The sequence below is a fragment of the Fringilla coelebs genome (assembly GCF_963513975.1).
Source record: "Fringilla coelebs genome assembly, chromosome: 4".
Taxonomy (NCBI): Eukaryota; Metazoa; Chordata; class Aves; order Passeriformes; family Fringillidae; genus Fringilla; species Fringilla coelebs.
The window spans coordinates 50,130,406-50,142,999 of NC_140032.1; the positions used below are offsets into that span (position 1 = coordinate 50,130,406).

The following is a 12,594-nucleotide window of genomic DNA, read 5'->3' on the forward strand; positions in this document are numbered from 1 at the left end:
ATTTACAAGTAAGAAAAGTATTGCTCCTAGGTGTCTGCAAATAGAAAGATGCTCTGATGGTTAGGCAGAAACATGATTGGTTTAAAAGATTATAACAGTATTTCCTCTTATGCGTTTTACCTATAACATAGCAAAGAAGAAAAACATTGTTTCACAGTTGAATAGAATGAAGCAGACATAAACACACCAGATGTTTAGTAATTTTCCTAAGCATCTTTTTTTCCTTTGTTTCTAAAGCACTCCAACTATGTTTAAACGTTACAGACTCAAAAGACAAGGATCCAAAGCCCAGTGACGTCAAGAGAATTGTATTACTTAATTTAGCTTTTGGTCAAGCCCTACTGGTGAATTCTGGAGTGAGTTTTTTTGTTGTTGTTTGTTTGTTTCATTTGTTTGGTTGTTGGGGTTTTTTAGTGTTGTTTTCTTGTTAAGGAATTCATTCTAGACAACTGAAATCAAGTTCTTATATCTATGGCATCAGAGCCATAAAAAATTACAGATTTTTACAGGGAGATAAAAAACATATGTCATCTGAAGTTTAACAAATTTAGAATCCTCTCATGTTCTCGAAAAACTCCTTGATATTTTCACATAAAGAAAATTATGAAAGATTCCAGAATGTTTACCTCATTTGTATTCAGTATAAAATACTTTGATAATAATTATGAATTTGGTATACCAAGTAAGTAAATGGCATGGTTATTATAGGTTATTGGGGATGAGCAGGAATCCTTATGGCTTGACATCTTTAATAAAACTGCATTACTTACCAGTAACTGAATTTCCTTTTTTAGGGGGAGGGATTACCTCTTCCACAGATTCATGGTCTTTAGTGAAATTTATGAGAGCGCCATGTCAGACACCAAAGAGCTGTTGAAGTTGTCAAATTTCAGGTAAGTACAAATTGTACTAGCGCATGCATTGAATGCCATTTTACCTCTCGCAGATGTGTGAGTCACTACTACACCCTCCTACTTCATTCCAAACTGACTGGAAAAATCTGTCTTTCAATAGGAAACCTGGGGAGAGAGGGAGATGGAATGGTTCTACAGAGAAAATTATTGTGTAGGAGAACTCAAGTTACTGGTAAATAATCTGTTTTTGTCCTTGGTTTGTGATTGTCCCCTGTAAACACTTAAAATTCTGAAGGAAAACTGGTCGTCATGGAGAGTGGGAGAACAAAGACACAAACCACAAATGCCATAGAAAATTATTTGGAAAGAAATTGTTTTGTTACTAGATTATACCTTTAGCCAGTCTAAAAATCTCTTTATCCAACTGTAGTGGATAAAGAGACAAACTCTATGGACTTCATTCCAACATCAGAAGCATAAACTCTCCATTTTGAGCAGGTTTTCAGTTCTGCTGTCTCTTTCTTAATGCAAAATATATAAAAAGCATGGAGGGAAACCACATAATCTTTGAAAGGAAATAGGAATCTTAAGAGTCAGAAAGATATATCATTGTTCAAGAGAGCACAGAGTGCACTGACTAAAGGACCTCTAGAATTTCCAAACTAAAAAAAAAGAAAAAAAACCCATATACTAAGAAAGAACAATTGTGTTGGGTCAAAAGTCAGGTATTATATCAGACTCTATACCAGTCTGATTTTCCCAGACTAGAAGGATGGCACCTGAGTACAGGAAATATCTACAGTGATAAGAATGGCATTACAAGAATTGACAATAAGGTAAACATTGCCTTAACAGCAGTAAGTGTTAATTTAAAACTTATAAATTTTTCCTTTGACAAAGACAGGGCAACCCTGTGAGTCACAAAGCTGCACAGGGAGCAAGACCTTTGAAAATAAAAGGCTGCCAGCAGCTATTTGCTATGTTTATACTTAAGCCTGGGCTTGCCATACAAATTCTGGACCTGACATTTACATCTGTCATTATCACCAATAGGAGGCTCTTTCTCTAGCAAAGTCTATTAAGCATTTTAAGAGAAAAGTATCAGGCATCTCACTGGTATGAAGACCTACAGCACTTTTTAGTTCAGGTAAATTAAAAATATCTAAGTGGTTCAGTCTCAGCTGGAGGAACTGAACCTGTCCTAGGAAAACCTCAGACTGGGTGACTTGGACTAACTGTGTATCTTGGCCTTTAACTGCAGGAAGTGTAAATGCCCTACTGGAGCAGGAAACCATTCTGGGGAAACATGCATCCATCCTACAATCAGTTGCCTGACACAGGACTCAAGGGAGTTGTGATGCCAGGCAACGTTGTGTTTCAGGATGAAACAGCACTTCTGTCCACTTCATAAGCAGAACTTTATGCACAGAGAGCAGGAAGCATGAAAAACTCTTGCTCTCCTGAATTTATGACTTAAAACCACAGTTTACACTGCTATCATGTGTTGCACTAAGTCTGTGTGTTCTTTTGGGGTGAAAAGCACTGACAGTGATGCTGTACAGATGCATATACAGGTAGATAAAAGGCAATCAATACATGCGCCAGCACAAAGAATTACCTACCTAAAACTTGAATTTCAATGGCTCCATGTCCTTCGGTGACACACATGGAAACTCCAAAGAGTAAGATCTGAGGAGAATATCCCAAATTGAGAACTTTATTGGGGGCATTTTAGTTAAAAATGCTGATTTAGGCTAATTCATGATTTTGAAAAGAATTTCAGAAAACAACTCATCATTTGTGTCCCAACAATAACTGTGATTATAATACTGAATGAAAACTAGTTTTGTACAAATTGATGGCATAATTTCATACCCTAGAGAAACCTGCCTGCAATCCCCACAGCTATGTTAAATCATGGCAGAACATAAAAGTGATTGTATTGATTATCTCACTGTGGTAGGGAACATAATTTTTATCTGCTTTTGCATACTTTAGGTTACTTTGCAATTCAGTACATTTAGGTCTTGAGCATGCTAGGCATCTCTAGCTGTGATGTAAATGAAACAAAATGACAAGCATGAAAATTAGCAAAGGTAAGTCTTAGGAGGGAGCATTACTGAAATATTGCTGTCAGACCATAATAATGGTGCCATAAATCTCCCTTTCATTTCTTGTATATTTACATAGCTTCTGCAGATGGTCAACAGTGCACATTAGACACCAACATTCATTCCAGTTGCTAAGAGTTTTGTGAGAATAAGAAAGGCTCAGCAGTTGTATGATTTAACATCAGGATGTCACATTTTACGAAGGTGCTGAAGGAGAGACAATCTCGACAGACTGAAGTTTGCTATGAAATGAAATGAGGCAGCAATCTATAAAGGTAATTATTTTTATGTACATATATAACCTCACATATATAGATGTATGTATACTTTCACACATGCATACTGTATCCAGTTAACTCCTGATCTCTAATTTGACTATCTAATAAGCCAATTGGCCTAGTTCTTCCATAATTTCTGCTTTTCTTTAAAAAGCCTTCCTGGTTTGTTTTAGAGATCTTGAGAGACAATTTGCTACCTTATGGACTGATCCCATTTACTTGCAAATAGTCTTGCCTCACAGGATTATGGGATCTGCAGAATAACTATTCATATTTCTAACTCTTTTACATGAGTGTTTGCATATGATTGTTAGTTTTATTAGATTAGTTATTAGTTTTCCCCTCTTTATCCAAGCCCGCTTTGCTTCTTGCTCTCAAGCAGATAAATGGCTACATAGAAGCTAATAACTGAGAGTAGGGATGAGTTATTTGTGTCCGACTAAATTTGGGTAGTAAAATAAAACTATGACAAGAGGGTCGAGATAACCTGGGCTTGAAGGCAAAGGGATGTTTTCCAATAGAAAAAACCCTCTAATTTCTAGCAGTGCAATTAAATATCAACACTTTTTTTTTAGGCTTAAAAGAACTTCAAGAAATGCCAAAGTTTGAGTTTGTTGTCTTAACAATTGTAGTTACTATTGAAATGATAAGATACCAAGGAAGCAAAGAAAGAATTGAGAGACAGTAAGCAAAAATAATTCCTGAACACAAGCAGATGACACAAGAACCTTGTAAAAAGAATCCTATTTTTAAAGCTTAGACAACGCTGCTATGACTGGAGTTACAATTGCAAGCCGAGTGTCCAGAATCAGGATGAGATACAAGAATGCTCCATTAATTTGCTCTGTTTAGGAAAAGTAAGTCTTACTTGTAGCTGCTCCTTACTTGCCTTTTTTGTAAAACTCATGTATGATAAATCCCTTAAAGTACTCCAGACTGTCTCTCTCATGTTTAAAAAAATAAGGCAGTTGATAGTTACTACTAATGAAGTAGTAGCTATTGGAGAAAGAGGGCAATTAGCAGACTGGGAATGACAAACTGTTTGGAATCAACTTAGACAATTTATATACTCTTTTGCTCATAAAATGCTGATGATTAGAAAATATTAGGGTGTCACAGATAATTAGATGCAACTAAGAACCAACTGTGCTGTAATGGTCCTTATCTGGATAGCTAGTACAAATTAAGAGTGCAAGTCATTAAGAGCAGGTAAAGAAATCTTTCAAGTCCCCACCTGTAACTTTTTAACACAGCATGCCAAGCTGGAAAAGATTATAGAAACATGAAAAGAGAATGTAGAAGTGCTATTTCAAAGACTGAAACACTTCCTCCTTACCTAATATTTTTTCTTTTATTTTTGTCCAATTGGTTTCCATAACTACAGACAAAGAAATCTGTGACTCTAGGCTGCAATCCCTTACTGCTCACCCTTCAGCAAAATCAATGCAGTGTTTCATCTTCTTTGTAAGTAGCTGGGATCAAACCTTTGCAAGTAAATCCAAAAAATGGTATTCACTAAGTTGTGAGTACAATTAACTGTCAGGGCAATCTCAGTTTTGATGTTTAACAGGTCAGCAAAGAACTGCATTAGTCAGAATATTATTCACCTGCTGCTGCAGTGCATGGAAATATGTGGTTGACTCAGGCTTCTAGTTGACACTGACTGCTGCCCTGAAAATTCACAGTGGCCCACAAGTGGTATTTTTAGACCAGCTCACAATTATGGTCCAATTGGACTCATGACTCTTAAAACTGGCAAGACAGGTCAACTACCTATTTCTCCATTCACATGCTACAGATATGGTCACTAAATTTTCTTCTAAAAATTTAGCCCTGTAAATCACTTTTTAAAAAAAATATTGATTTGTCATATTATTTGGGGTTTAATTTAATGGTTGCCCCAGTCAGTGAGCAAATTCACAATTTGTGAGAATAAGAAAGGCTCAGCAGTTGTATGATTTAACATCAGGATGTCACATTTTACGAAGGTGCTAAAGGACACAAATCTAGAGTACACAAATCTTATGCAGTCTACCCATGAATGCTGGGCCAAACATGAGTTGGGTTCCTACAAAAGGTTGTCTCCTCATGGAGACAACCAAGTGTGTGGGGTAAGGTGGAGGTTTGGTAAACTCCCAGCACTCCTCCCTGATGGTAGAACACAGGGCTGGTGAGCACCCTCACTGAAGAGCTTGGAATACTCCTGCATTTCTCACTTCTGACACTGCTTCAGCGGCTCCTGTGAATAGTGTGAGATGAAAGATGTCCTTTAGCAGAGGAGAGAGCAGCTAGTGAATCCTCCTGGCTGTCACTGAACCACACAACTGCTTTATTGATTGCATCAGAATAAGCTCTCTTACTAGATAGAATGAGTCATTTATTCAATGTTCCTAACAGTTAAGCTGTTCAGAAGCTGCTTGTTTGGGAGATTTATCTCATAATTAGTTTTCCTAGAGAAGATCTGCTGGGAGCTCGGTCACTGAAGCAAAACGGATAACAGTATCTCTACACATTGCTTTTGGATTCATCTGTCTTGAGCTACCAAGTCTACTGTATGCTCATTAGTCTTAATTAATACGAAGCATTCGGGTAGCTTAGAGGTGAGAATATGTATTTGCTCCAGATATTGTAACAAAGAAAAGTACGGAGTTAACACGATGAAATATAATAAATGTGATACTCATGTAAAGTAGTCAAGCAAAACAGTTCCTGGAAACTATATGAAATGAAGGAACTAGAACGTTGCTATTTAGAGAAGATGGAAGAAGTACTGTAAACAAGAATTCTTAGATAATACAAAAAAAAAAGAGGAGGAAAAAACCCAATGTAAGAACAAGCGAAAATGATGAGACACATACAACAGTTATATTTGGAGCTGGATGAGTAACACAAAGAGCTGAGATCTCCAGAGAGATGGCACAGAAAACACACATGGAAACTATGCTAGAAGAGATGATAAAGCAGATTAAAAATGTATACAATAAAGCCTATGGACCATCCGGAAAAGTAGAAAAGTTTTGGGGACATAGGATTGGAAAGTGAGTTACAGCAAGTGCTATCTTTCAGGAAATGGTGAGTAACTAATAAAGAAGATATTTCTTCCTAAGATGAAACACTATAATTCAGGAAATGTAAAACAATATAATTATTAACTGTATTTGTAATCTTTGCCATTGCAAGTCAGGAGAACAGCCTCTCTGTAGCCTTCCTAATGTATTCCAATTTTCTTCACATTTTGAAAACTTGAAAATGTGTGAATGTTGTAAATATATTTTGGCACATGAAAACACTTGTGTGCAGAAGCAAGCTAGGTACTAGGTTGTACAACTAATGTAGAATGCTACTGTGTTACTCTCAGTGGTTAAGGGTTTCTCATTTAATATACTCTCATGTTTTTGTCCCAGTTCTTAAACATTTCCACTTAATGGGATAATGAACATAAACTTATAATTGTAGACATAGAACAGTGTTGAACATACCTATAAATGATTTCCCATTTATCTTAGAACAATCTAACATATGGTTTTACTTACATTTCACAAGGAGAACTGTTTGGTATACATACCCTTAAATAATTAACAACACTGAACATCTACAACAAATTAGTTTTATGATGTTGATACTATTTGAGAGAGGACTTAATGTAGCCTTCTAATTAGCTTCTGTAAATCTGTGTGAAACACCTTTATGCTTTGCTTTCAGACAAAGAAGTAAGTTCCAGATGCTGATCTTAAAACTTCACACAATTTCTGTTATATGGAATTGTGTCAGGAATATATCTAGTATTTTTGAGAACATAATTTTACTGAAACTGAAAATTGTATATGTGAATCAGATCCCTGATCTCTTCAGAATAACTTAGTGTTAGGCATCCACAATATAAACCTACAGATGATTTTAACTTTTTATCTTTTTTTGTTGGGGTTGTTCTCCTGGTAGACATAAAGCAAACTTTTGGTGTTGTTTACCATTCTCATTGCTATAGTTCATCAGCATGCCACAAAAGACAGTCAAGAGCTTCTCACTGGCTGGATCTGTTTTACTGCACAGTGACCTTAAATGGTCTACTACAATATGTGCACCACCTGCATGGTCAACTGCGTTCCTGCCCTCATCTGTAAAACAAAGAGTTACATTAAAAAAAAAATGAAACCAATCCCCGCCGTCGAATCCCGAACGTAACAGTAATCATACAAAATGAAGCTTTTAAACAGAGTGAAGTCATTCCTCCAGTGCTGTCAAATTCATCTAGAGAGATGCCTGAGGGCCAATTTTTAGTGCAACAGAGCTAGGAAAGTTAAAACACCTACAACAAAAAGGATTAACCACCTGGCACTAATACCTTTGCAGAGAAGTCCAGTGTTTGAGGCAGAGCTGGTGGAGCTGATAAATAATAGTCTAAAGATGCACTGAATTTTGCCAGAGGGAGGTTCTGAGCACTTGACACAGCTTAGTCCATATACAGGTAAATTACTCTTGCTGTTACACAGATCAAGAAATTGAAATACAGAAAATAAATTGCTTGGATTACTTAAAAAGGGGAATAAAATGGACAAAGCAGACAGAGGTGCTAGTTCCCAGTGGCAACTTTCATGCACTAAGTCTGCCACATAGCATATTCTCTGCACTTCTGTAGCTGAAATGTAATACCGCTATCAGATACTTTTTGTATGGCTAAAAGAAAAATTTACTCTGCATCTATAAAAGACTACAATGTTCTGAAGGGTTGTAAATAACACATCATAATCTTTGTATGGAACTCTTCCTATATAACAAATCAGATTTGACACAACAGTGTAGGAATAAAGGAAAAATAGGCCTTCTATTACAGTAATCATCAATACTGCTTCCTTCCCAAGCAATAAGCAATAGACAACAGTCAATAAACTAAATTCCAGGGCTTCCAAAAGGAGAGATTTGCATGTGAGCTACCACTGGAATCAGCTGGAAAACCTGGATGACAACAAAACCTTGAGGAGGAAGGAGGAGGGACTCTCTAAAGTTTTGCAATGTAAGAGAAATAAAATGCCCTCTCTTCAATTTCTTCATGAGCCCAAAGCAAATCTCCTCTTCTCCTTGTTATTCACCATTCTACTATCCCTCCTCTCTCTCCCCATCATATGTGCAGGTCAAGCTACCAAGTTTTCGTCATTCTGCAACATATTCAGCATGAAACCTGAGGCTGTACACATATATAATATGATCTTCCACTGTCAAGTGTTCCACAGCTCTGCAAAGAGAAACTTCTCAATCTTCCAGTTCTTGTTAATACCATTCATGAACTTTATATACCCCTTATACTAAATATAAAAACCAGGATTCTAAGTATTGCATATGGGGACTTCAGAAAATTTGCTGAATGGAGCTGAAGGAAGGGTAATTCCTGGCAGGTCTTAAATTACTAGCAAAGTAGTAAGAATTTTGCAGAATAAATTCACTCCCATGATTGTTTCCACCTTGGACAGGACCAGGATGTCAAAAAACTGTGTTTTGCTGCTGGCATGTCTATTTCATTTTGAAAAAGGAGAAATTATAATCTATTAAACAGTTAAATTCAAGGCAGGACTCTGTGTCAAGGAACAACTATTAAAAAAAGGAAAACAGAAAAGAAATTTCTCAGATTCTTGATGCCATAACAAACATAGCTCCAATGCTGAAACAAAAGGAAGTCCTACATCAAAATACAGTGAAGAAAAAGTAATTTGGGTTGGAATATTCAAGCACTCTGCTTTATTTATCCTCTTCTGGTATTTTTTACTAGAAAATTTATGTAAATACATAATTTTGTATTTAACTTATCTGTTCTGTGAATCAAAACAGGTATGCAAAATGAACCACTGATTCTGGATCAGATGGACTGAATGTGGTCCTCAAATTACTATCATGCAACTTAAATCAACAAACAAAGATGATAAATTCAGGTAAGAATCACATGTCAAGCTCAACTCTGTGTCTTGATGTTGATGAACTACATGTAAAATATGTAAGCAAAGTATAGTAGAAAGGTAGAGTTTGGTGAGTGTTTGGAAACAAGTGTTAAAACAACAAAAAAAAAAGTAGTTACAAGCCAAGTTCCTTACCTGGACAGAATTTTGCAGAACTCTACGGAAAATTACTGTGTGATAATATTTTACAAAAAATCTAAGTAAGGTATGCTTTAAATTCAAATATCATTGGTTTGTTAAAAACTGCTGCATAGTCTCTGATTTCAAATACATGACAAAGCTCTATCCACACAATATTTTTGTTAAGTAAACAGATCACCAGCTTCTGCTGTACAGACAGCAAAAGTAAAGCAGGAAGATTCAGAAACAAATCTCACTCCAAGAAATGTCTGGCCTTATGGTATACTCAAAAAGTTAGGTACAAATGAACCTCAGAAGGTGGCAGGCTGTAAGAGCCAGCCTTTGACAGGACTACATATGCTGGCAGACTTGTAAAGGAGATGCCAAACTGAGTTTGTTGCTCTCCCTCTTTCCCATGCTGGAGTTCACCCTGCATGGCTGCTTCTCTGCCCCAGGCAGCTGAGTGAAGAACAGACCTGGGTGAGTGCTATAATTAGGATCTGCTGGTGCTGCCTTCTTTGCCCAAGAGGATTAACTCAGCTCATTAGTGCAGGGCCACAAAGAATGCTGTGCCAGATGTCAGAGGAAAACCCTGAAGGTCCTGCCTACCCACTGCCAGCACTGCTGTGGCACTCCACTGCATCCCCAAGCAGAAAGCGTAGTCCTGACTCAGAATGCTTCGTGTGCGTTTCACCAACTCACTTCTCACTAGTCCTCTGTCGCTAAGGAACAGATTTTGCACACAAGAATACTCATCAAACTCCAGATCATTTACAGTCAAAACAAGCCCACAGCATGTTGCTGCGTCTTGTTCTCAATCCAACTATTACCTTGCAGTTCAGCAGCTCTATGAACTCCCACATTTAATGTGCTTCCAAGCCTCCCAGAAGCTGTGTTGAATTTTTTTCCTGTGACCTTTTAAAATAAACATTTGCTATTCCTAAGAGAACAGTGATTGAACAGTTTAATGACAGCATTCACATTTCTGCTTAAAAATGCTTCTCTGCAGCTCACAAAGGGCAATGCTGCTATATAGCTTTTTTTAAGTACATGTAAAACAGTCTAAAGATGCCTAAGAAACCACACAGATTCTTTTCCCTGTAAAATGCACATTAAGATTTATTAAAGAGTGAGTTATTACTTCACAATGTTCTGTAGCCCAATTCAACACAACTGTCTTTAAGAATTAGTACAGTCTCTTTTTCTATCCTGAGTTGCTCAAAGGAGTTTTATGCAAAATGGGTTTTAAATGGATTATCAAATTACTGTAACTGTTGACATTCTCTCTATGAAGAGTCTTGTCAAATCTTTCTGTTGCTCAACCGTGCCCAAAGTCAACAACCAAACTTTTTTTAATGTATGGGATTGTTAAATCTTAACAATGTAGCACTTAGAGCGGTTTCAATTTGCTTTTCCCAAGCCGTTTGCATCACTTTCCATTGAGGTTTTTTTCCCTAATTCACCAAGCCCTTAAACAAATCATTAAGTCACAAAATGTTGACAAGAAAAAAATCTAAGTCAGGAAAAAAGGCTATGCCATAATAGAAAGAGATATCAGAAAATATTTAGGCTTTAAAAATACATCCATTTCTCAGATGATCAGCTAGAAAATAATTTAATGGCATTTCTTAAAAATAAGCTTTTGGGCTTTAAGATTTATACTTTGAAATGTTCTAGTTTTGTCCCTCAGCTGGATACCTGAATTATCCTTTCCCCAATTCATGTTCTGCACAAGTTCATTGGTTTAAATAGTTGCATTGGTATAAATGGTGCAAATCAGGGAGGGAAAGGATCATCTGCATGATCAAGGTCCCTGATTTGCATAAACCAAATTGCCAAGACAGCAAATTTGGGTGACACGGGAAAAATATAGTATTTATATTTTTTAAAAATTCTTTTTATTTGTGTAACGATCAAATCATTTAAGTAACACACTACCATTTTACTTTAATTACTTCATCGTTATTGCTTTTGGCTACAATCCTGCATTTTTGGACCAAAATATTGCTTAGATTGGACAGTGCTTTACAGATAACTCTTTCTTGCTTTTCTTAATTAAAAAAAGACAAACTAATCTACATTAGCCCAAGTTGGGGGTGGGAGGGACTGTTCTTTCTATGTATTCTATTTCTACTTTCCCCTGTTTTTTAATTAGGTCCTCTGTGCAAGACTTTTTTGGTGAGGCACTCATTTGCTCCTGCTGCTTATTCTTTTACCTGAAACCATAACAGTCTGTGATAGCAAACTGACTGCTGCAAGGAAATGATGATGTGACAGAGTATGATGAACATGCGTAAGGAAAAAACTGCAGGAACAGAACTCCAAAGGAAAAAAAAATCCTGGTCACATGAGGAAAAAGAAAAGAAAATAAAGAAAATATTCAAAAAGTAATGGCAAACCCTGAGCTAGTGCAAATGACATTATCTATGTAGACACTAGAAAAATGCCACTTAAATAAACTGGGACTTTACCTTTTCTTTCCCTGCCTGAACACTGTAAGATTAAAACTTTCCCTGCAATGCTGCCATTCAGTTTTAACACTTGACTCTACTTTTTATCCTTAGTCTGGTTTGTGTATGCTTTTTGGTCACTGCCCCTGTCAAGTCTCTGACTGCATGACTACAGATCATAACCCTGTGACACAGCACACAGTAGCATTTTATTAATTTTACTTTTCAAGGAAAGTAAGCTTCATGTGATTATACTGCACTACTGTTGTTTGCTGCTTTTTCCATGTCTTCTGTGCAATGTCTAAGAGGGACATTACACAGCAATACTGTATTTTGAGATTCATGTTTTAATAATTTGGAAGATAATTTTTGAGATTGCTCTGTCTTGTACTGAAACTTCCCTTTCCTTTATTAATTCCTTTAGGAATTATAATGCTGATTACCAGAAGTACAGTTTTGTTTTATTTGCTTACTGGTTAAAATTAATCAACGTAGTCTTAAAAATTTTGCTTTATAAAGGAAAAAAACAATCTTGAATTAGTTATGCATGCTTCAGATAACAGAACTATCTTGTAGTCAGTTCACCTTAAAATGCTGGCAGCTATCCTTAGCCCTAAAGGTAAGCATTGAAGGTACTGTTTGATAAGTTATTATTTTAGAATAATTGCTAAAATAGTAAATATGTAAATAGTAAACTAGGAGAACATTATCTTTTAATACTGCCCCTTCAAGGACTGAAAATACGCAGAGTTGATCTTTTTGGATAAAACTGTTGCCAGCAATTTTTTTGGCTGATGACAAGTGATGCAGCAGTGTATTGGCTCTCTTATGCAACT

General features: G+C 36.4%; 1 protein-coding gene across 4 annotated transcripts in view; it reads right to left on the bottom strand.

Moving 5' to 3' along the window:
* RAP1GDS1 (Rap1 GTPase-GDP dissociation stimulator 1) overlaps positions 1-12,594 on the bottom strand; it is a 90,556-nt gene that overhangs the window by 18,472 nt on the left and 59,490 nt on the right. For 3 of the 4 annotated variants that reach the window (XM_084204058.1, XM_084204059.1, XM_084204057.1), the window contains exon 5: positions 7,212-7,358. The exons of the other annotated variant lie outside the window; for it this stretch is intronic. In XM_084204058.1, the coding sequence (XP_084060184.1) occupies positions 7,212-7,358 (147 nt within the window). The remainder of the gene's footprint in view (positions 1-7,211; positions 7,359-12,594) is intronic. 4 annotated transcript variants of the gene reach the window in all.